Source organism: Microcebus murinus, chromosome 20 (assembly GCF_040939455.1).
Source record: "Microcebus murinus isolate Inina chromosome 20, M.murinus_Inina_mat1.0, whole genome shotgun sequence".
Lineage (NCBI taxonomy): Eukaryota > Metazoa > Chordata > Mammalia > Primates > Cheirogaleidae > Microcebus > Microcebus murinus.
This window is the reverse complement of record NC_134123.1, coordinates 27,521,930-27,546,987: the sequence shown is the minus strand read 5'-3', so window position 1 is coordinate 27,546,987 and position 25,058 is coordinate 27,521,930. Positions and strand designations below refer to the sequence as shown.

Sequence of the window (25,058 nt, the reverse complement as noted above, 5' to 3'; positions counted from 1 at the left end):
ATTGTTGAAGATTTACAGTAAGTTGTGAAACTGGGAAACGGACATCCTCCAACTTTATTTTTTTTCAAGCTTGTTTTGTTATTGAGGTTCTTTGTATTCACATATAAAGTTTAGTTTCAGCTTTTCAATTTTGGCAAAAAAAAAAAAGCAACTAGAATTTTGATAGGGATTGCACTAAATTTGGAGATAATTTGGGGAGTACAGTTTTCTTAAGAATAGTAAGTCTTCTGATCCATGAACATGGGATGTCTTCATTGCTAATAAATAAAAATACAATTGATTTATGCATATTAAGTGTTTATCCTGCAACCCAGCTAAACTTATTAGTTTTAATAGTTCTTAAATGGATTTCCTAGAATTTTCTACATAGAAGGTAATTTCTCTTGCAAATGAAGATAGTTTTACTTCTTTCTTTCCAATCTGGATGGCTTACATTTTTCTTTTGGTTGTTTTTGGGTTTGTTTTGGTTTTATGCCCAACTGCCATAGCTAGGCTTTTTAGTAGAATATTAAATGAAAGTTCTAAGAGTGAATAATACACCTATTTCCTGATCTTAGGGGGAAGGCACTCAGTCTTTCATAATTAAGGATGATGCTAGCTGTGGGTTTTTCATAGATGTTTTTATCAAGTTGAGAAAATGCCTTCCTATTCCAAGTTTGCTAAAGGTTTTCATCATGAAACAGTGTTGGACCTTTTTTAAATGATTTTTCTTTTGTATGCTTTTTGAGATGCTTCCTTTCTTTTCTTTCATTTCTTTCTTTCTTTCTCTCTTTTTTCTTTTTTGGTTGGTTTCTTTCTTTTGTGAGACAGGGTCTCACTCTGTTGCCTGGGCTACAGTACAGTGGTGTCATCGTAGCTCATTGCAGGGCTCAAGGGATCTTCCTGACTTAGCCTTTCAAATAGCTGGGACTACAGGCACACAACAGAACACCCAACTAAATTTTCTATTTTTTGTAGAGACAGGTCTCGCTATGCTCCTCAGGCTAGTCTCAAACCCCTTGCCTCAAGCCATCCTCCTGCCTCAGAATCCCAAAGTACTAGGATTAAAGGTGTGAGCCACTGTGCCCAACCAAGATGTTTCTTTATTCAGCTGTTATGATGTATTATACTGACTGATTCTTTAATGTTAAACCAACCTTGAATTCCTTGGGTAAATTCCACTTAATCATGGTATATAATCCTCTTTAAAAGTATAAACTGCACTTGGCTTGCTAGTATTTTGTTGAAGATTTTTCATCAATATTCATAAAGTGACACTGGTCTATAGTTTTCTTTTGTTGTAATGTCTATGTCTGGTTTTGGCATCAGAGCAATATTGGCTTCATAGAGTCAGTTGGGACGTATTTCTTCTTTTTTTTGCAAGAGTTTATGAAGAATTACTGTTATTAATTCTTTAAATGCTTGTCAGAAAGCATAAATTAATTTTATAATTAGAAAAAAAGTATTGAATCACTATCCTTATAAGTATTCATATAAATCTCACTGTCACTGGGTAATCTGAGTTGGACTGAAAAATTATCTCATTCATTCCATTGCCTCATCTATTTTCCAAACTATCACCTAATAAAACCTAACCATGGTGCTATGGTTGGGATCAGTTTGAGTCAAAGCTGTAAGTGTGTCCATCACCCAAATACTGTGCATTGTACCTATTAGGTGTGAATTTACCCATACCTTCCCCCCCTCTCCTCCCACCTGCTTGATTTCCACTGAATTTTATTACCATATGCACACATAAATGTTGATCATTTAGTTCCAATTTAATAGTGAGTACATGTAGTGTTTGTTTTTCCATTCTTGTGATACTTCACTTAGGAGGATAGTCTCGAGTTCCATCAAGGTTGTTAGAAAAGGTATTAGTTTGCCATTTTTTTTTTATCACTGAGTAATACACCATGGTGTACATATACCACATATACCACATTTTATTACTCCACTGATGGACTGATGGGCACTTGGGTTGTTTCCACATCTTTGCAATTGTGAATTGGTCTGCTATAAACATTGAAATGCAAATGTCTTTTTTTATAAAATGACTTATTCTCCTTTGGGTAGATACCTAGTAGTGGGAGTACTGGATCAAATGGTAGGTCAACTTTAAGTTCTCTGAGGTATCTCCATAGTATTTTCCATAGAGGTTGTACTAGTTTGTAGTCCCACCAACAGTGTATGAGTGTTCTCTTCTCTCTGCCTCCACACCAGCATCTGTTTTGGAATTTTTTTGATAAAAGCCATTCTTACTGGAATTAGGTGATACCTCATTTGGTTTTGATTTGCATTTCCCTGATGATTAGAGACATTGAACATGTTTTTCATATGTTTATTGGCCATTAGTCTATCTTCTTTTGAAAAGCCTCTGTTCATATCTTTTGCCTATTTTTTAATGGGGGTGTTTGATGTTTTCTCACTGATTTGCTTGAGTTCTTTGTAGATTCTGGTTATTAGCCCTTTATGGGATATATAGCAAGCAAATATTTTTTTCCCATTCTGTAGGTTGTCTATTTGTTCTATTGATTGTTTCCTTGGCTGTATAGAAGCTTTTTAATTTAACCGGGTCCCATTTATTTATTTTTGTTGTTGTTGTGATTGCTTTTGGAGTCTGCTTCATAAATTCTTTGCCTAAGCTGATTCTATAAGAGTTTTTACAACCTCTTCTAGAACTCTTATGGTTTCATACTTTAGGTTTAAGTCTGTTTATCCAACATGAATTAATTTTTGTGAGTGGTGAGAAGTGTGGATCCTATTTGAGTCTTCTACATGTGGCTATCCAATTTTCCCACCACCATTTATTGAATAGGGATTCTTTTCTCCATTGTAGGTTTTTGTATACTTTGTAAAAGATCAGATGACAATATGAGGATGGTTTTATATCAGGTTCTCTAATCCATTGGCCTATTCTTGTCCCAATGCCAGGCTGTTTTGGTTACTATAGCCTTGTAGTATAGCTTGAATTCTGATAAAGTGATGCCTCCCAATTAGTTCTTTTTGCCTAAGGTTGTTTTGGCTATCTAGGGTCTTTTCTAGTTCCATATGAAGTGCACAATTATTTTTTCTAGATCTGCAAAAAATTGTGTTGGTATTTTAATGGGGATTGCATTGAATCTGTAAATCACATTGCGTAGTATAGACATTTTAACAATGTTGATTCTTCCGATAATGAGCATGGTATGTTTTTCCATTTATTTACATTCTCTGCTATTTTCTTCCTCAGTGTTTCACAGTTCTCCCTATAGACGTTTTCCCCTCTTTGATTAAATATATTCCTAGACATTTTATTTTCTTTGTTGCTACTGTGAAAGGTATTAAGTCTTTGCTTTGATTCTCAGCTTGACTGTTGTTGGTGTATAGGAATGTGCTACTGATTAGTGTACATTGATTTTGTTGACTTACATTTAAGTTCCTTCCAGGTTGTATCTCAGATATTTGATTCACTTTTCCAAAGTCATTGATACTTTTTTCTTTTATTGAGTACTAACTATGGTTTAGGCACTTGTTAAGAGCTTTGTATACCTAAGAACCCTAGATAACATGTATTATCATTGAGATTTTACAGACAGGAAAACAAAAGATTAGAAGCAAATATCCTAAGGTCAGAAATTAAGTATCAGAAACAACTAATATAAATAAAGAAGTAAATACATAAGAACAAAACAAAATAAAATGAAAGGGTAATCTGACCTCAAGGCTACTACTACACAACACCTTCTCTCTTAGATATGCTCCCTAGATATGGATAGAGCCCATTTCTGAAAGACATTCTAACTCGGCCAAGTTATTTTACTTACCTGACTCACAGCCAGTTATTAATATTTAACCTCTGTAGGCCTGTTCCCTGGCCTGTAAACTGAACAAAGTCCTCCCAAGGTTCTGATAAGCAAAGCTCCAATATCTTGTCAGCCTGCCAGGTTACATCATTGTTACTTCCTTTGCCTCTATACTCTTCACTTTTATCCATAATAGATAGAAAATTAAATTCTTCAAAGCTGATTTCTGCAGTGTTTACCTGTCTTTAAGACAGGCCTAGGCATTTGGAATTTTGACACCAAACCTCTCAATCACAACGATGTCTCTTCTAGTTACCTTCATTGTTGCCTGTATATTTTTTCAAGAAAATGCAAACCTCATCAAACCTAGCAACTTGCTACCAAAGACTTTAGCCTGGAGGCATGAACCCACAGAGGACCTGGGAAACCCTTTCCTCTCTCACCAAATTTTAATACCCTTCATTAATGTTAATTGCACAACACCAGAGGCAAAATATGTATCCTGTACCTAAAACCTGTCACCTCTATTAATTAAAAACAGGCTTATGGAATATGAAACTATAAAGTGTTTGACTTTTTTTTTAATTGTAACGACACTTAATTGGCTTGTACAAAAGGAAAAGAATTCTTTTTGCCTGGCTTTAATGAGGTTTTTATTATTCAAATGGCACATTTTACACAGTTTTGACTAAAAGCCATCCCAATTCAAAAGGCTCTGAGATGATGAATATTTACAGACTATCAAAAGGAAAAGTTCAAACTATAAAGACAGAATGGAAACAAAAATAGTATCTTTCCATATACAAAGCGGATGCTATTAGTCAGCACTTTAAGAGACTGATTTCTTTTTCTTCTTGGGTAGATTCGGATCCATGAGGGGTGATTAAGGGCAAAAAGGGTTGTCTGTCCTCCATGTATAGAAATGAAGATTTCAATATAGAGAAGTCTGCATGTTCTCTGTGGCTGTCCTCTGCTCATGCATCAAGCCACTGCCTCTCTGCTGAGTGGACCCAGATCATCCTCTGAGCCTGCAGACTGCAGGGATAATGTTTAGAATGCAGTACTTTCACTGGAGCCAACAGGTAAGGTGGGGGGGAGCTTGTCACTAACGAGAGTGACAGTGGGCCAAGCTTCCTGATGCTTTTAACCAGGCTTTCTGGCTAGAATGGCCGTAAGTGGCACTTCTTGGTGGAGAGGGGACTGGAGGCTGACAAGAAACAGAAAGGGGTCCAAAGGCTGTCACTACGCTGCTTTTAGATGGCTGACCTCTGAGTTTTCTTCCCACTCCCTTCCTCTTTTAACCCCTCAAAAGCCTCACACACTGACTATCCCCCTCTGTCCAGCATTTTCCATCTTTTACTCTCCACTGGCTCATTTTTGCTGCCCATCAGCCTACTCGGATATTTCTGACCACCAAATAGGGAAGAATCAGGACAGAAGAAAAGAAAGTGGAGAAAAGAAAGCAAGAGAAAGACAGACAGGAGCGAGGTGGCTGGAGAGAGAAAGAGACATCCATCTAACTCAGAGCTCTTTCCAGCTGCTCTGGCCTTTCTCCCACTTACAGTCTATGGTTCAAAAACAGTCATCTCCATTCATAGTCTCTTTCCGTGGCCTGAACGCATTTCTCCTCACCACACTGATAGAGTTCCACCCCACCACCATCAGAATTTCACGAAGCTGCCTGGAGAGCAATGGCTTCTCAACCGATAAATCCAACAACCTCTCACTGCTAAGACCAGATTTCCCTGCCATGGTAGACACTGCTCTTCCCTGATTCCTGTCCTGCTTCCCGTCTGGACCTCTGTGACACAGTCCACTCTCGGATCTGCCGATGCCACATCCACTCCATGTTCTGTCTCCTCCAGCCCTTCCTCTTCTGCTCACAGTTCCATTTTCTGCCTTCTTTCTTTTAGTTTCTCATCTCTTCCCTACAGTAGTTTCATCCAGCTCCATGACTCCAAACAACACTTCCATGAAGATGACGCCAAACTTACAGCTTAGGAAATATGTGCTCTCCTGTCTTCTCCCATAGCCTCCGTGACTGGTCAAGATCATTATCTGTAGGCCCTTTCAGACACCCTTAATACACTGCCCAGTGTCCTACACTTCCCCCGGGGTAGGCCCCAGGGTGCTCCATCAGCCATCTCATTTACAGTCCAGTGTCCTGGTTCACAAACGCCATGAACACTGACTTCTCCAGATAACCATCCTTGACTAGTGGGTACACCCTCACACCTGGGAAGTCACTAGTAAATAATAGTAAACACCATTTTGAACTTGATGTTTACCCAAGTAACGATAATATTAACGATGATGGCCAATCATTATATAGTACTTACTCTGTACTGGGCTCTGGTCTAAGCACTTTCACATATAAATTCACTTAATCCACTCATCAGCTCTATGAGGTGGGTATAATAATGGCATATTGCTAAGGAGGGAACTGAGGCACAGAGAGATTAAGTAACTTGCCCAAGATGGCAAAGACGGTAATTTTAACTTATTACCAAGAGATAACTGCAGGAGACAGTAGATCCAGATGTTACCCAATTCCCCAGCTTTCAAGTCACCATTATGGCACAAACTACCAGTGATATGGACTTGAGGAGGGGGCCAGGGTCCCATCAGCTCAACAACCATCCACTGCCATTATCAGCCCTGCCGCCTATTCTGAGTGTCCAGCCTGTCTGCTCACCAGTAACAGGCAACAACCCAATGCCAGCATATCTGAGTGTTTATTTAAATTGAACATCAACATCTAGGTGTAGCATCTCCCAGGAGGCTTGGCCTTCAATTCTGTCTGGGATGTATCCATTCCTACATTACTTAACACTTTCTACCGCATGCCACAATCTGTATCTGCAAGCATTATCTCTACCAGTAGACGACAACCAATGTCTTTAGGAAGGAAGTCTTTGCACAGAGTCTCGCTGTAGTAGAAAATAAGCTTCTTATACACAGCTGAATGGAAACATCTGAACTAATGCTCTTTTCCCTATGATGTTTGATCTACAGGACATTACATAGCCCAGTTTTGTAATATATTAGGTTATTAAGTATGAAATGTATTATCCACTACAGCTTCATGAAACCTGGTCTATTGATTACAGTGGATGTCTATTGGAACCCACTGGATGACATGATGAGGATGCTTGTGATAAAGCAGCTGAGACTGGTCAAGAGAGACAGGCCAATCCTCTCACAAGGCAACACTCGACCACATGGCACAAACAACACTGCTTAAACTACACAGGCTGGACTTGGAAACTCTCTGTCATTCACCATATTCACCAGACCTCACACTAACTGACTACCACTTTTTCCAGGCTTTGGACCTCTTCTTATGAAGAAGAGGTATTCAATTCTCAACAAGTTGTAGGATAAAAACACCTTTTGAGATTTCACTGCCACTTGCCCTCCCGGCTTCTTTCAAGCTACCATTAAGAAGGCAAAACTGTGTAGATAGTTTAGGCGCATGCTTTGATTAATTGCACTGCTTCTTGTTTGAGCTATAATAAACTAAACTTTTGATTCAAAATCAGAAGATTCATATTTAATGACCTAATGTTACTACCTAAAAATGACTTGAGGAGGAGGGAAAAGGTGATTTGGTTGAGTTGATCTATAAAGATACAGTCATATATGCTTTGGAGGTAAGACCAGCCCATTAGGACTCAAGGAACCCAAGAATCAGACACATAATTTCAAACCTGAAAGGGGCTTTTCAAAAAGTCTAACAGCAGCAGTAGTCACCACTATGGAATTGAGTTACAGTGAAGATTTGTAAATGAAATTGTTAACATGCTTCCCAAAAATGAGGCAGGACTCTACAGGTTAAATAAACACCCTTCAGAATGTTAAGATAATTGTGGCTTTGGGGGATTCCATTTCAGACACAGCAAAAGAATGACTTGAGTGGAATGTTATGTAATGGGAAATACTTTCCAATTCCTCCTTGAAGCAGAATATCACACCATCTGGGGCATTTCTCCAATAAGTTGCAAGAATTCATACTATTTGGAGAAAGGACCTAAGGACACACAGTTCCATAAGAAAATATTTCTCAGTCTTAGTTGGCTGCCTTTTCTCCCAGAAAAGGAAGGGAAAACAATACTATAGAATTCCAAGGTGGACCGCCACTCAAATAACTAGGGCTGGTTTAGTGAATCCGTGGTTGGCAAAGGCGACACAAAACACAGCAAGTTTCTCCTACAGCTGCTTCAAGTCCAGTTAAGGATCTCTACACTTCAACAACCCACCAAGGCCATAGCTGTAGTGTGCCTACCATTGGTAAAATGGAAGATGATTTTAGGTAACATACAGGGAACCTAAAAAAAATTATTTATATACTATAATGCATCAGAAAAATATATAATTATCCTCACAAACTCACAATTTCATAGATACTCTTGTAAAGGATGATTTAAAAAAATTGGGTAGCACTAAACATTAAATAATAGTATACCAATTCACTGATGTGGCAATGATCTTAATATAATATTCAATTGAAAAGTTCAGGAAAGCTGCACTAAAATATAAGCAGTTCTAACGGCACCTTTTAGGAAGAACAGACATGAGCCATTTTCTTTTACATGAGGCTCCTTCAAAAAAATGTGAGTCATTTTATTGAAAGAATGAATGAGAAACTTGATCCCTACTTAAAGAATATATTTTGCATCATAATATTTTCCCAGGAGAATTCTTTGGCTTGGTGGACTGCTAGCAGGTCAGAGAGATGTATGACAGATAAAACTCACTTTGTCATCTGAGTCTGCCTTTCGTGAGCTGTGTGGACCTTAGAAAAGTTAATATACCTTTCTGAGCTACAGCTGTGTCTTCTGTAAAGGGAATGATAATGCCCACCTTTTTTGACTGTGAGAATTACAAAAAAAAAAAAAAAAAAAAAAAGTAAGGTGCCTATTAGCTGCCTTGGCAGAGATGGTACCTAAAATAGGCTGTTTTCTTTTTTCTTAGATGCCTGCTCTATTTTAGGGATACGGTACTCACCAATAATTCAGAGAAATACATTGTCTTTCATATTTATAAAATACCTATCTATTTTTCCCATACCCTTGCTCTATATCTCTGGTAGAGAACATCCTGAATAAATATTCAAGGCAAGAAAGGAAATAAAACAAGAGAAACATCAACATATAAAATCAGTATCAGCTTGGGTGGTCAACAACCATCCGCTGTGCTTCTGAATTTTTAAATGATCTATATATGTTGAGAATTTGATGAACACTATCAAGTATTAAAATAATAATTAACCAGGAGTGCATTCTGCTGTCAAGATAACCTAGCCACACTTAATCTTTTTTTAACTTGAGTTAGAATAGAGAAAATAATCCAAAACAATCACCAGGACCAGAGCACAGTGCTAGCTGTGTCCCTGGAGACCACCAGGAATTTTTCATTTCATGCACCATTTACAACTTCTTATAGTAAATTCCAGAACATCAGTGTGTACGCTTAACAGAAAATGGAAACACTCTTGTTTTTGTTATTTCCTTAAATTTTTGCCTCATGTTCATTATCTTGATTATATTTTCCCAGCCCATCATCTGCTATTCCAGCAGCAAAATCTCAACCTCATTGATTCTAAGTGGGGGGAAATGTAAAGCAGGAGGACATCGATGTCCTCTCCAAGACAGTTTTCTAGGAAGAATGCATCAATTTGATAATTGAACGAGCAGCAGCACTTAGCCCACCTGGCCATGAAATCCGACACACAGGCCTAACTCCGTGCTGTCCCAGTGCCAGAGGTTTCCACTTTTTCCCTATCCTTTGCATTTAGTACTTTGTTGCCCTGTGTTCTGGCTTCCTGGGAACATTTAATAAAATGGAAAATCAACTGTAACTTTACTAAGAATGAGGATGGGTGGGGAGAGCAAGAACAAATAGTGTCAACCACATTCATAACCTCACTTGAACATAGTGCCCATGGATTGAAAAAATGTGAATTAATTAATTAAGTCTGTCCTGGCATATTCCCATAGTTCATCTGACAAATGAATCATTGTCTCGTCCGAAAGAAATTCAGTTGTGTTATAACAGAAATCTTGGGAGGCCACGATGGACTTTAGTAAACTCACTCAGAGAATGTGAAGATTATTCATATAAATAGAAAAAAGGAAAAAGCGGTGGATAGGGACAGTCAGGGCTAGCATTATTAGAGAAGAGGGAATTGGTTATTTCTCTACAACCCTCAGTTTCCCCATGATCTAATGGAGTAAGTCCTATCAATGGATTAGAAACCCCTGAAAGACAGAGATGGTGTCTGAAGTCACCCTGTGCTCTCACCCCTAGGACAATGCCCGATATACAATAGGAGTTTGTTGAATTACTACTGAATCCCTGAAAAATAAATAAGACACTGCTTGTAAAAACTCTCTGCACCTTTCCTGATACCTGCTAAGCTCCCTGTTGTATGTTTCTTTAAAACACTGCATACCTCAGTCCTTTTTCTTAGCCCATTGAGTCCCTGTCTGTCAATATTATCCACAGTTGAGTCAGGTAAATACCATTTGCCTCATTTACAGACTCTACTTATTTTGTAAAAGTGCACTGGAAACCAACTCATCTGTATTTCTCAGCCTCATCCTTTGCAAAAACATCTGCTAAGTGGGGTGGTTCTTCTGGTTGCAGGTTTTATTTTTTTTATACTCTTTTATATCTTTTTTGTTTGTTTTTTCACCCAACATAAACTTTGACTAATCTGATTGCAGGTTTTGAAAAATGAATATGTGTTAAAAAAGATAATAGAATATTTGCCTGTGTATGCCTTGTGTATGAAGAGTGATAGGTGAACCTTGGGAAAATGCTGTGGCCCACAGAGCTCACATGACTATGTGGGCCTGCAGTAGCAGTAATTAAGCGAAGGCTCCACACAGCCTTATAAAACATATCCATTACTAAGATGTCAGAAGTATTCAGGACACTCGGGTGAAGGGCTAGAGCTAGCAGTAAATTACTTGGCTACACCTACAAAGAATACATTTACTCTGAGAACTGAGAACTCTGCCTTCTCTTTTTGACTACATTTTCCTCTGAGAGAGTCTCTGTAGCCTCCACACCAAGCAGTGCCTAGTCCAGGGCCTGGTGCAGAGGGGACTGCTGGCATTTGTTGACAGTGCCTGTTTGAAAATAATACCTGGGCCTCCTCTTGAAGTAACATGCATCCCTCTAAGCATTCGACTCAGTTGGTAAGTGGGGAAAAAAATAAAAGCAATGAACAAATAACCAGGCTTTCTCGAAACACATTAGCATTCCTTCAAATTAAAATTACATTTTGTAGACATAAAGCAATATTAAGCATTACAAGCCATTATTTATGAACTTCTGCAATAGTGCAGATGCATAAATTCTGCTGAAAATACATGGGAAGGGAGCATTCTTTTTTTTAATATATTTATAGAAATAGTTGTTAAGTACCAGATGATGATTTCATTACCATTATGCAATGAGGGATTATTTAAAACATACTTTACACAGTTATAATGCAGAGAGGGAGTTTTAATATGAGGTGGCAAAGGTAAGCTTAGACAGACAATAGGAAACAAATTGTTTGGGGAATGTGCTTAAGCACATGGTCAAGTCACTCAAACAATAAAACATCTCATGCATTTTGTACATTTCCCTTGCCAATGACGACTCTTTCCTCTGTTTTGCCTAGAGATATATGGAGCTGTAATAGAGTTCAGAAAGCCCCTGACAGCTGTGTGCTGCCATTCAGACCTGAAAGATTCCATGTTATGATAAAAATTAATGTACTCTGACATCCTCTGGGACTCCCTGGGCCCTGGGAATAGCTAATGAAGAAATACAACCTTGCCGGAGAGCAGCACTCAGCTCTGGAGTTGAGGATTAATTCACATTGTGGTAGTGGTGGGGGCCCCCTGTCACCAGCTGTAAAGCAACTGGACCCTGGTGCCAAAGGGAGCCAGCGCTGATTGGTCAGAATTATTTCCTGGGTCAGGAGAGGTCAAATAAACAAAATACTTTACAAAATAATTGAGCCCAAGTTAGATCTAGGTTCTCACTTCTTAAACCAAAAAAGGGTCATGCAACACCTTGTCTCTCATTGGTTATGATCGTTGACTTGTAAGTGCCTCCTTGGTGATTGAACGACCAGTGGGCATGTCCCAGTGGACACTCCTTCAAGAGGGGCTGAGACCGGGTGTTGGTGTTCAGCTTGGGAGCCATGCTGACGGCCATGCAGATGTTTCAACAGATCCACCACCCTACATTCCAACACCTTTAGCCCTCAAGTAGCATGATGTCTTCCAACAGGGCAGAAGAGTGAGAATAATGGTCATAGCAGCACTATTTACAGTAGCCAAAAAGTGGAAACAACCCAAAAATCCATCAACTGACAAATGGGCAAACAAAACGTGGCATATCCACATAATGGAATATTTTTAAGCTATAAACAGAAATGAAGTACTGATATACTTGCTATCACATACATGAACCTCAAAAACACTGTTCAATGAAAGACGCCACTCACAAAAGATCACCTATTGAATGATTCTATTTATATGAAATGTCCCGAGTAACCAAATAGGTAGAGATGGAAAGCACACCAGTGGCTATCTAGGACTAGAGGAAGTGGGGACAGGGAATGATTGATGATCATTAGGGGGTTTCCTTTTGGGGTGAAGAAAATGATGAGGATTTCAAGAGTGGTGATGATTGTACGACTCTGTGAATGCAGTAAAAATAACTGAATTGTACATTTTAAAATGGTGAATTTTATGGTATGTAAATTGTATCTCAATTTTGAGAAAAAAAAATCCCTGGGCTCTAAGAAACCTGTCCTGACACTCTCAGAATGATTTAAGTAGCCTCCAGCTAGGCTCCTTCCCCTCTCGAGAAGCAGCCTTGGCTAACAGCTCTCCAGTCCCTGTCCCCTGATACACATATACATCCACCATCCGGGATACCAAGACCCAAGTAAGACACAGTGAGTTTAACAACAAGGCTTTTTTTTTTTTTAGACAACTGATGGGCTATACAAAGCTATACAGTTTTAGTTCATAACATTATTTCAGCCTATTACTGGAATTTTATCATGTCAAGTTGAATTTATTTCTCAACATCTGAATTGTAGCCATTTTGTAAAATATTAGGTTGAAAATTTAAAACCTTAGTTTTTATTCTTTAAAATATTATTCATGGTATCTTCCACAGCCTTATGGTATTATTTTGTCAATTAAGCCTAGGAAAACCTAGGAAAAAAGTGGCATTAGAAAAATTGTTTTCAAAAATATTTGAAATATATATTTATGTACACACATATCTAATGTCCTTCCTACAGAATGACTATCATTCTAATGAAAGAAAAAAAGGTGATATTCTAAAAAATGAATGGTCGTGTTAATTGAGGGGTAGTAGTGTATTCACAGATGAAAATTTATGATGTTTAGGATTTGCTTTAAAAGTAAATGTCCAGTGAACATCCCAGAATAATCCCTTCCCTCTTTCTTCCTTTCTTTCCTTCCTTCCTTCTATCCAAGTCTGCACCCTTTCATCAATCAGCACCCAGAACAATTAAATCAGAACATCTGGGGGCACCAGTCAGCCATCAGTGTTTCTTAGCGACCACCACCTCATTCCACACACAGCCAAGTCTGGGAACCACTGTAGCAGTCTCTGATTTACAGATACGCAATTTACAGATCTGATGTGGGAAACCGAGGCACTGCTGTCTTTTCAGGCTAAAGATATTCTACTAAGATCCATTTCCCAAAGCCATATAATTTGTCAACTTACCCATTACCTATAATTCTGAGACAAACAGGGACCTTTTTCTCCTTTCTGTTTTTGGTTATCAATTATTGCATGTCAGCTAATACCTTTGATTACATGTCAGTGACTGAACATAACAGCAGTTTAAGCTTAAAAGGCAAACTGAAGAACTTTGCTGCTAATTGAGAGGATCTGTTTGTGTTTTTCTGAATGACAAGGTACTGAATAGATTCTTCAGAAATGAAGAAAAGAAAGGACTCACAATATTAAAACACAGTGCAGTGACAAGTAGTTCAACTAAAAATATAATCTTCCTTGGGGATTTTCAGCAGGCTGCCACAGTGTAGCACCGTTGATTTATTCAAATGTATACTCAAGTTTTTAGGCTGACAAGAATTAGCTTCTCAACAATTTACTGAGGAAGAAAGATGGTTCCCATGTTATTAAAATGTGATTTCAGTGTGGTTTAAGCACAACTTCTCAACATGTCAATTATGTAAACGTAGAACTCCAACGTGACAATGAGGGTGGTTAGGATGGTACAAGGAGAAAAACCAAGCTGGATTCATGGGCCAAGTTGGGAAATATAATTCTAAACCACAGAAACTGAAATGCTTTTTCCAAGTCTTACATAAATCAAGAGTTCTCAGAGGATAACCAAATGTTAACCCCTAACACCATGGATTTGCTGCATGGATGGCTATCTGGGTGGTCTCACGGCCAAAGAACAGGCTTGACAGAGGAGGCTCAGATGGGTCAGTCCCTGTTCACCTCAAGTAATGTCAGGCTGGCTAGGTCACATGGTCCATGACTACAACCAAGGAAGCCCTGACTCTTAACATTGAAGACTAATGTTTTCATAGATTTCTAGAAAGAAACTTTTATATTATTTGTCTAAAATAACTGTTATATATACCATTACTTTAAAAGTTGTTTCCGAAGATCTACAAACATATAGCCTCCATACCACCCAAGGAGCTACCAATTCAAGAACTCTGAATGATTGAGAAGTGATACCTTAAAAGTTATGTTCCATTTACCAAATCAAACTATGTGTTTCCATTTTTGTTCTTCCCTCTTCCTCCCTTTCCTCTTTTGTTCCTTCCTTCCTCTGATCCTTCTATCCATACATCCATCCTTTCCCCTTCCTTGAGCTTACTATAAGGCAGTAAATGTAATAATTTTAAAGGATGAGGATAGTGATAATGACGATAATACAAATTAAGATTTATTAAGTGCTCATTAGGTATCAGGTTCTATGCTTTATACACATTATGTTATTTAATCCTCTCAGCAATTCCAGAATGGTATTACTATCATCTCCCATCTTCTCCCATGAAGAAACTGAGAATCAGAAAGATTAAGGAATTTGCCATGGTCACCATTTCAGTAAGTTGTACAACAGAGATTCAAAGCTAAGACAAAGATGAATTAGCCAGGGTTTCTGCTCCTCTGGGGTTCAGTCTAACAAAGAAAAATCAACATAGAAAAAAAGCATCCCCAAAGTAGTCCAAGTACGGTGATTGGGTATATTGACGTTCAGCAATGTGACTTCACCAATTCAACTGTAGTGCCGAGGGAAGAGGAAGGAACAGGGAGGCTTTGTAGAGGCTGGGACACAAAGCCAACAGCGGCTAGGTGACAGACAGATAGGAGAGAAGATATATAAACAAAGGCCCAGGGCTAGGGTCCATAACCTGAGGGCAGAGTGTAGAGGCATGGGGTTGGGAGAACATAGCCATAAATGACAGGGGAGAAAGGATCAGGTCTCAGACACTTAAATGGGCCACATCAGCAAGTGTAGAGCCATTGCAGCTCAGGCAGCAAGACATCACCCACCAGGACAGCGTTATAGCTGTATGTATCATTGAGAGTGATCCTTTTGGCAATTCAGAGGTGTGAACAGCAAAATTATCCTTTGGTCTTCTTCTGTCTACTGATAAGCATCACTTTGAAGACAAGTAGAAACTAAGGGAAACAAGCGCTGACATTTGGAGTAAATGTATAGAGACAATAGCAAATGAAAGTAAATAGCTGCCATTTCTGCTCACACAGACTCCACAAAGAGACACCTTCGAGATATTCAATGCGGATGAGCCTCTCTTCTGTTGAGTGTGTTCAACCTCCTTTACACATATTGCAGGAAAATAATTTTCTCTTGGTGATAGAAAACTGGCTGGAAGAAGCATCTCCTCTAATCTGGAAATGACCTTAATAACTGTCCCAGTAGGCAGTGGTTGTCATCTATCCTATTAAAGGGACAAATCTCCTTGAGAGGCATTGTGTTCTGCATGATGCATTTCCAAACAGAGACACACATTTCTGATTCTCCAACCTACTATCTAAGCTAAGCTTACTAGCAGAGCAGATTTTAAACTAAGTTCTAACCCTACTACCTACCAGCTACCATGACCTTGGCTGAGGTCCTTAATCTCTTTGAGCCTCAATTTTTTGAATAGTAAGATGTGGTTAATCACTGTACTAGGCTGAACCATAAGACACTACATTCTTCTACCATTTTTGACCTACCCTCTGAGTCTTTGTAAGGATAAAATGGGATGGTATATAAGTGCTTAGCTATGCATGGCACATGATAAATAGTTGATAAATATTAGCAATTATTATTATCATCATTATTATATGCTTCCAAGCTCTAATAATGGATTCAGTGTCTTCATTATTTAAACATTACTTACTTGTCTTATTGACCTGCTTTTTCATATGGTGATATTTCTGAAACTCAGCACAGCACACTGTTCCAATCAAACTCTTATCCCTTCTCTCAGCCATTAAGTATCATAGGATATTTTATACAGAGAATTGAAATTATCCATGCATACAACATTTGCTATCTACATTTATTTATCTTGAGCAGATGTAACATAATCCATTTTCTAAGAAAAATGGAATGTATTTCTCATGATGAGATAGGATGCTATTAAAATGAATTACATTTCAAAGAATTGTGGGCTATAGTCCAGTGGGTAGTAAACCACAGCCTTGGGCAAGATCCCAAATCCAAGTATTTTATAAATAAAGTTTTATTGAAACACAGCCATCCCCAGTCATATATGTATGGTCAGCGGCTACTTTATATCCTACAATGCTCTCACTTAACACTCAACAATGTGCTCAACATTGGTTGAGTAGTTGCCACAGAGACCATCATCTGGCTCATAAAACCAAAACTGTTTACTATCTGATTCTTTAAAGAAAAACTCTATTGACCTAAGTTTAGCCCAGTGCTTTAAGTGATCATTGTTTAACACCAGCAATGAAATTAGTATTATTTGCTAGAACTAAAGATTTAAAATAAGCTCACATATGTCCAGGTGGGATGGTGAAGAATGGGAGAAAAGGAGTTAGCTGTATCTACCCTCTGAAGCTTGGCTTTTACTCATCCTGCAAGGAAAGGTTTTTAGAATCTTCAGTTTACATAGATCACTTTGATTTCACAGAGCATGATAGCAAGGGCTAAACCTATAATTCTATTGGGAAATCAAAAATGTTTATTTTGTGAATGTTGTTGTGGTTAATTCAAACACGTTTTCATGTATGCCTTAGTGATGACTTTTAATGATGGCAAAAGGGCTCACTGAATTGTTTTTCTGACAAATATAATGGCAAAGTGACCCTTAATAAATTTAATAATTATTCTTCTCCACCAAGGATATGTTTTTGAAGATCAGCATCATGTAAAGTTATCAAAAAAATCTTAAGCGACACGACTATTATGAGAGAAAGATGAAACACAGGAGAAGTAAGAAGGCAAACGGTTTAATTCCAATGTCTAGCCAAGGTCTCAGCACTGTTGTAAGTGCTGAGTAAATAATGAGGTGAAGAAAAAAAATGTATAAAAGGAAGGGAGGAAGAAGGCATATCGAGTACTCCAGAATACACAAAGATTTGTAGCACTTGTAGTATGCCCCATTGTACCTCACTTATCTAAAGCAGGATGCTCTTAAGGCTACTCTAATCATCTGAAAAAGATGCCTAAAGTCAGGGAAACAGACAGAGCAAAGTCAAAGAAAATAGAACTGAGGCATTTATTCTGGAAAAAAACTGTGAAGCAACTTTAGGTCCACAGCTTTGCATCAGTGTAAATAAAGAATAACAAAGAGGCCAAGCACAGTAGCTCACGCCTGTAATCCTAGCAATCTGGGAGGCTGAGACAGGAGGATCATTTAAACTCAGGAGTTTGAGACCAGCCTGAGCAAGAGCAAGAGCCTGTATCTATTAGAATGGAAAAAATTAGCTAGGTGTTGTGGCAGGTACCTGTAGTCCCCGCTACTTGGGAAGCTGAGCCAACAGGATGGTTTGACCCTGGGATTTTGAGGTTGCAGTGAGCTATGATGATACCACTGCACTCTATTCAGGGCAACAGAACAAGACTCAGAACAAGACTCTGTCTCAAAAACAAAACAAAACAAAAGACTAACAAAGAACAGGAAAAAAATACTCAGTAGAGTAATAAGTACTTTGTGAAGAATCACTATAGTAACAATCATTTATGTTTGGCTCTTATCATGCAGGTAATTTGAATCTCATTTTCCCTCTTCTCTTGGTTGCCAGGTATCTCAAAACTCATTCTTAGGCCCAAATTTTAATAACTGTGAAAGCCTTTATGAGATCCACACTTCCTCTCTGATCATATCTTACTGGTCCACATTTATCCCCTTCCCCTGTTTAGAGTTCTTATTTCTATATCGTCATACTATATGTATTCTTACAAACCTCTCAGATCAGGGGTCCTCAAACTTGTTAAACAAGGGGCCAGCCAGTTCACTGTCCCTCAGACCATTGGAGGGCCAGACTATAGTTTAAAAAAAACTATGAACAAATTCCTATGCACACTGCACATATCTTGTTTTGAAGTAAAAAAACAAACGGGCAAAAACGCCTGTCTCAGATCCTATAAGGATCAAGATAAGAAACAAATGCATATTAACAACAGCCACAGGCTTCATAAACAGAAATGTATCTGATGATTTTCTGCATTAGGGCTATTCTTAATCATCAACACCCTTGCAAAGCATAGATGAAAATCCACTTTACACAGATTTATAAAGTGAGGCCCAGAGATTTTAAGGACTTTGTCCAAGGCCACACACAGCCAGTAGGCAGTAGAGCTGGAGTTTAAACCTAAGTTCAGCTAACCCCCCAAACCTGTTTTTTTCCATTATCCCAGGGGTTAGCATACTATGGCTCTTGGTAAATCTGGCACATTGCCAGTTCTGTAAATAAAGTTTTATTCGAACACAGCCATGATCACCCATTTGTACCGTGTTCATGGCTGCTCTTGAGCTACAATGGCAGAAATGAGCCATTGCAACAGAGATCTTAATGGCCTGAAAAATCTAAAATATTTACTCTCTGGCTCTTTGTCGAAGAATTTACTAAACCCTGTACTACAGAATACTACTTTGAATTAGTATTTTGTTTAATAAGGGATGAGAATGTATAATCTATTTTTTAAAAAATATATTTTAAAGAATTATATAAAAAGATTAGATACTAAAGAGTTAAGTTTCAGAAGGCAAAAAATTGACTTGTGAGGGAAGTATTCTTCCCTTATGTTTCTAGATAGACTAATGTTTCACAGTATGATTTTTCAAGATGGAAAATGTATGGGATGGGGAAAAATTAACTTGTAGACTTTTCAAAAATTTCCTAAAAAATCATAATTAAGATCTAGATTTAGAGCATTCATTATAGCTAAAATCTGCCTCTCTGTTTTTCTTTTCTTTTCGTTTTCATACTGTGTAGAAAAGCAAAGCAACATGATCTTCTGTTAGGCAAACCCAAAATGGATTTCTCATGTTGAGCAAGGAATAATGCAGATATCTTGGCTAAAACATTATTCTCTAAAATTGAGCTAGGGAGAAGAAGAAAGATTAATCTGTAATTTACACATTGGTCTTCAGGGTAATTTATCCCTCAAAAGTTGGAATTTATTTATAATTTATAGCCCACCCACTTCCATAGAAGGATTTCAGACAGCAAAATTTGGACTACGAATCCAAGAATATTATATCTGGGATTAGTAGATTCAAGTTCAGAAAGTAATTTAGCAGAAAGTGAAAATAAATAACTTTGTTAAAGATTTTCTCCTTGAAAGCCTAAAAAGTAAAGAAAGGATAGAAAACTGTTATTTTAACTGGTTTTTACAAAACACCATTATTCTATATTATCTTCTAAATGAAACAAAATCTAATTTATTTAAATTATGCTGCAGACAGAAAGTGGAGAAGACAAACAGAAGTCTACTATCAAAAATAAAGTTCTAAAAACCTTTAGAATCACATAATTATTTTAATATAAATTTTCTATCAATTTCAATGACTTTCCAGAAAGAATTAAAACCTTTGGTCAACATTATAAGGGCTGACTGGTAAGTGGAATCTAAGCAGTGAATGTCCTATATTATGAGTCATCACTGACTTTTAAATTCTACGATTGGAATCCAAGCATCTGTTTTGTCAGGGACATGTAGAGCTTGAACTAGAAAGTGTTTTTTGAAGAAGGGAAAAGTATTACGGACCAAGACTCTGGTTCCAGGAGCTGTTGAAATCTTCTAGAAGACTCTGTTCAAAATGTATACTTTTCAGTAAACTAAACAGCTACAATGAGGAATGAAAATGTGCAAAAGCATCACAAAAAATTTACTGCTGCTTCTGAATCCATTACAGAAAACCCCAATATTTGGGGTGATTGATTAGAAAGGGTCCCCTGCTCTTTGTATTCTGATGGATGCCTCTGCCTGCCAGGCAGTGTGGAATCTGGCTTCACTCCAGGACTGCAGTTGAAACAAAAATATCCTTCAAAACTCAGTTTGGGTGGGACTTGCCACAGGCTTTGGTTTGGTTTGGAACTTTCCAGTAATGCCCAAAATAATTTGACCTGAGCCACACTGGCCAAGGACCACCACCACCGCTAACTCTGGGAGAACTATCTGGGAGCAGGCTGAGGCTTCCTGGGCTGACCACCCAGAAGAGAAGTGGAGAATAACTGGATAGATGAATGAAAATGGGAGTGAGAAAACAAGGGAAGTGGGGAAAGCCGGGAGGGGGGGGGGGGCAGGACTTGTTGAGCCTTAAGAAAACAGGCCTTGGCAACCAGGCCTCTGTCCCCTTGAGAGGAGACTACACCACCAACTAGGAAGTACTCTAACCAAGACATTAAACATGAAGTTGGTGGAGTCTCTTGAGCTAGCTACACTTTCACAGGAAACTTGGGAGACAAAAGATTATGCTAAATGACACCCCAGGAATGCAATCATCAAAGTCATACAGAAATCTCTAGAGGACAACTTGGTCCCTTAAACAAATAAGTTGCATTCTAAAAAAGAAAGGTTTTAAGGAAAGAAAAAACATTGAGGGAAAATTTATAAATTAAAATGCATTAGCTGGGCATGGTGGCACACGCCTATAATCCAGCTACCCGGGAGACTCGGTGGGGAGGATAACTTGAGCCCAGAACATCAAGACTAGTCTGGGCAACAAAGCAAGATCTGTCTTTAAAAAAGAATTTTTAAAAAATGCATTGACCTTATTTGAATCCTGATTCAAACAGTGAAAGAAAGAGGAAGGGAGGGAAGAAAGAGAGCAGAGGAGGGGGAGAGACAATAGAAATGCTTATTGTTTTAAGCAACTCAATTTGGGGGTAATTTGTTACTCAGCAATACATAATCAATACAGAAATCCACACTGAAAAACATATAAGTGAAGATGGAAAAGCAAGAAAAAGAGAAGTCATTCTGGATTACAGCAGATTTGGGGTCAAATTCTGGATCAACAACTTGCTAAACTTGGAAAAGTGACTTGGGCACTCTTTGTTAAAATTGGAAAAGTGACTTAGGCATCTTTTAATTTGTAAAATGGAGATAACCATGGCTAATGCCCAGGGTTATTGTAAGAAAGCAAAGAGAGAATACATGCATTATATAAGTGCTTAGCACATTACCTTGCACAAAATAAACAAAAAGTTGGCTAGCAGCTATTGTTTATATAATCATGATTAGCAGTGCTCATTCTAAATTAGCCTCCTTGGCTGGGCATGGTGGCTCATGCCTGTAATCCTAGCACTCTGGGAGGCCAAAGAAGAAGGATTGCTTGAGCTCAGGAGTTAGAGACCAGCCTGACCTGAGCAAGAGCAAGACCCCATCTCTATTGAAAATAGAAAAATTAGCCAGGCATGGTGGTGCAGGCCTATAGTCCCAGCTACTCAGGAGCCTGAGGCTGGAGGATCACTTGAGCCCAGGAGTTTGAGGTTGCCGTGAACTATGATGCCACGGCACTCTACCCAGGGCAACAGAGCGAGATTCTGTCTCAAACAACAACAATAAATAAATTAGCCTCCTCATCCTCCCAACCCCCAGAAAAAGAAGACCATATCCAGCAAGAGGCTGCCTCTCCATCTCCCAATAGAAGGCAGCTGGAGTGTGGTCAAAGAGCACAATGAACTGCATTTCCCACCAGTGTTTGCACTGAGCATCTGTGTCTACTTTTTTTGGTCTAAGACTACACTATGCACTGCATATCCCAGTGCAGGGAAACGCACTCGTCCTGGAGCAGGAACCGAGGGGATGTGCACAGGAAAACGAAGCCTGATAATACACTTGGCTTGCTCATATACAGGCTCTGGAATGGCATATTAAATGGGGGTGTGCACACAGAATATAAATATAGGGGGTTTTCCTCTCCTCCATGCAACAGCATGAAAGAGATTGGTTCTGAACTGGCAGCCTCTCTTTCATTTGTCATTATGTTTTACACACAAGGAAATTTTAATGTCTGAAAATGGGGGGGTGATGATAAGAATAGAGTTACATGTGTTTCTCTGGCAGCCCAGTCACCAGCACTTAAATTCACTTCTGACAGTTCTCAGAATCTAAAGACCTGTAAGTACTACACTGTCATCTGCCTATCCATGAGAGATTTCATTTTGGCAGTATTTCAAAAGTAAAATCGCTTGCTTTTTTATGCATATTTTCGCCATAATATTTCTCTAAGCCATGTAAAATCCTGTACTCTCAGGAGACACATACAAAAAGGTTTGTGCTACAGAGTGTTCTAAAAGGAAAATCGCCCTTGTTTCTGAACCTAGATGTATAAAAATTCAAAGGCTTGTGCTAAAATCTAGGATTAAAGGAAACTGGGTGATAGTTTCCTCCAAGGGTTTGAGCTTGGTGATTGCAAAAGGCACTTGAATTTGATGATTTCTGAACTACTTAATGGTTTAAAAACTAATGGTCCAGTTAAGACGTGGAAGATGATCCTATTATGTAACAGTTGGCTCTCTTCAGCAGAGCCACTCACTTCTAGAGCTTTCTGACACTGGAATTGGGGAGAGAAAGCCAACTGGCAGCAGTGAATGTAAGATCTTGCATGGTATCAGGGAGGGAGCAAGAGTCAGAACCGGATTGACGTCTGTATCTGCCACCAACCTGCAAAGAGACCCTGCGAAAGTCACTCATATTCACTGAGTGTGTCCGTTTCTTTCACATTTAAAATGAAAGACAGTATGGTGGTTAAGTGGGAGCCCTGGAGAGCCTAACTCATCCGCCCTCTAGTGATCATGTGTCCTGGATAAATGACTTATGTCCTCTAGCCTCACTTTCCTTATCTGTATAACAGAGATGATAATGGCGCCTACCCCAAAGGATTGCTTTGAAAATTAAATCAAAAAATGTATGCAAAATATTCTCAGTGTGTGGCCCCTCATCAGCCCTGGATGGATGAGCTGCTAACTCTGCTGTTGGTATTGTCATTATGCTTCCCTCCCAGACAGTTACAGAGGTATGAGGTTGAGGAGTCAGCCATTAGTAACAAAACACTGCTTGCTGACAACTGAGATGATGGCTGGTCTGAGGATAACTTGGCTTCTAATGGCCTCCACTCTCATCCCAGAGCCTAGAAGAATGCCTGGGGCTTTGGAGATACTCATCAAGTGTGTGTTAACTGAGTGAACAAGTGGATAAATGAATGATGAAGGAATCACTGAACAAATGTCTTGAGAGCTACTGTTGTAGCCTGGCTTGAGGTTCTCCAAGAGCTCTGGCAACGGACTGTAGCCACCAATCACCAAGCACTGCAAAGGGCGCCCAGTAAGGCTCGCTGAGATCTGCTAGTTGCTGGGGGTGTTAGCTAACTGCTCCTATGAGCGAGCCCAGGGCTGGCACTTAGGGGACAGTGCAACTCTCAACAAAGACTGACTGCCCGTAGACCTCAAGGACTCAGGCCATTTGCTTGCTCCAGAAACAGCCTTAAAGAGCACACATTTTAACAGTCTAGAAAAGCAGAGTTAGAAACTAAGGGAGACATAAGAAAAACTGGAGGCCAGACAGATCTGTGGGGTTAATGCCACACAGTGCTATCTGCATATTTGGTTTAAGATTCCTTCCCTCACATTCTTTATCTGCTTGGAGAACTGTAAAACTAATGTCTTCAACAGAGCTTGACCCAAAGACAGCCTGTCATTTATCAGAATTCTCCAAATGCGGTGGTTCTGGTGCCAGTTGTGTAATTACCTTATCCTTGGCACCACCTGTGCTGTTATTAACTTAATCCTCCTGTTTGAATCAACTCACTGAAAAAAAGTAAATGAAGTTATTTGTTAATGAAATTTAAACCACTATGTTAAATGAGGAACCAGGATTGCTCACCCTAAATAGGAGTAAAAATAAACACTTGGAAACAAAATATTGTAATTATAATGTAGCTAGCCACGATTGCTTTCCTTAGTTTGGGATCTGAGCATCCCACTTTCCTTTACCCCCAGGGCCCCTCTCTCTCTGTCTCTCTCCTCTGTTAGAAAGGGATCTTAGCATGTAGGCTTTCTTCTTCAGAAAGTCTGAAATACTGAAAAAGAATGAAGAAAAAGAAGTAAGTTTTTCACTAACTGAGTCCATGTTTTTGGAGCCATATCCATGCCCCACGTCAGATCACCAAACGCTTTGAAAACAGGAGATCTCTCTCATGCCCAGATTCTCGGCCACCCTGTTGTAATGGATAGCTGAGTTTATTTGTTCCTGAATGCAATTAAAATACAGTTTTCCTTGGTTCTGAGAGGTACTGCAAAAATGTCTATAATCAGGATGTATCTTAAATTGCCTGGCTTTTATTAGCCACTTTTACTAGTGCTTTAATAGTGTCTTTTCTTTTTTTATCTGGGAAGCTGTTATTAGATTGATGACACATCTCATAATGAGGGTGACTAAGAGTCAAGAAAATATGGTCCACCTGAACAGGGCCAATGTAAATGAGCCTCTTGTTTGGACGCCAAGACAACACAACAGCCTTGCGTTCTCCCAGTTGTGTTCATCTGATAAAGACATTACAATAGCAAGAAATTATGATCTATAACCCTCCACTGGAACACTCACACATTCTTGGCCTTGAATGCTTCAGCAAAATGCTGCACGCTACGGAGCAGAGCGAGGTCCAGGGTCATTGCTTCTACCTTGGCTTTATGCTGGAATGAAAGAAAATAAAAAGAAATGATAAATAACAGCAAGTTTAGTTCATGGTATCAAGTTACAGTAAA

General features: G+C 38.8%; 1 protein-coding gene across 2 annotated transcripts in view; it reads right to left on the bottom strand.

Moving 5' to 3' along the window:
• The window catches only part of WWOX (WW domain containing oxidoreductase), a 915,638-nt gene that overhangs the window by 654,185 nt on the left and 236,395 nt on the right, over window positions 1-25,058 (bottom strand). For both annotated transcript variants that reach the window (XM_012749330.3, XM_012749333.2), the window contains exon 6: window positions 24,898-24,986. In XM_012749330.3, coding sequence (XP_012604784.1) covers window positions 24,898-24,986 — 89 coding nt within the window. The remainder of the gene's footprint in view (window positions 1-24,897; window positions 24,987-25,058) is intronic.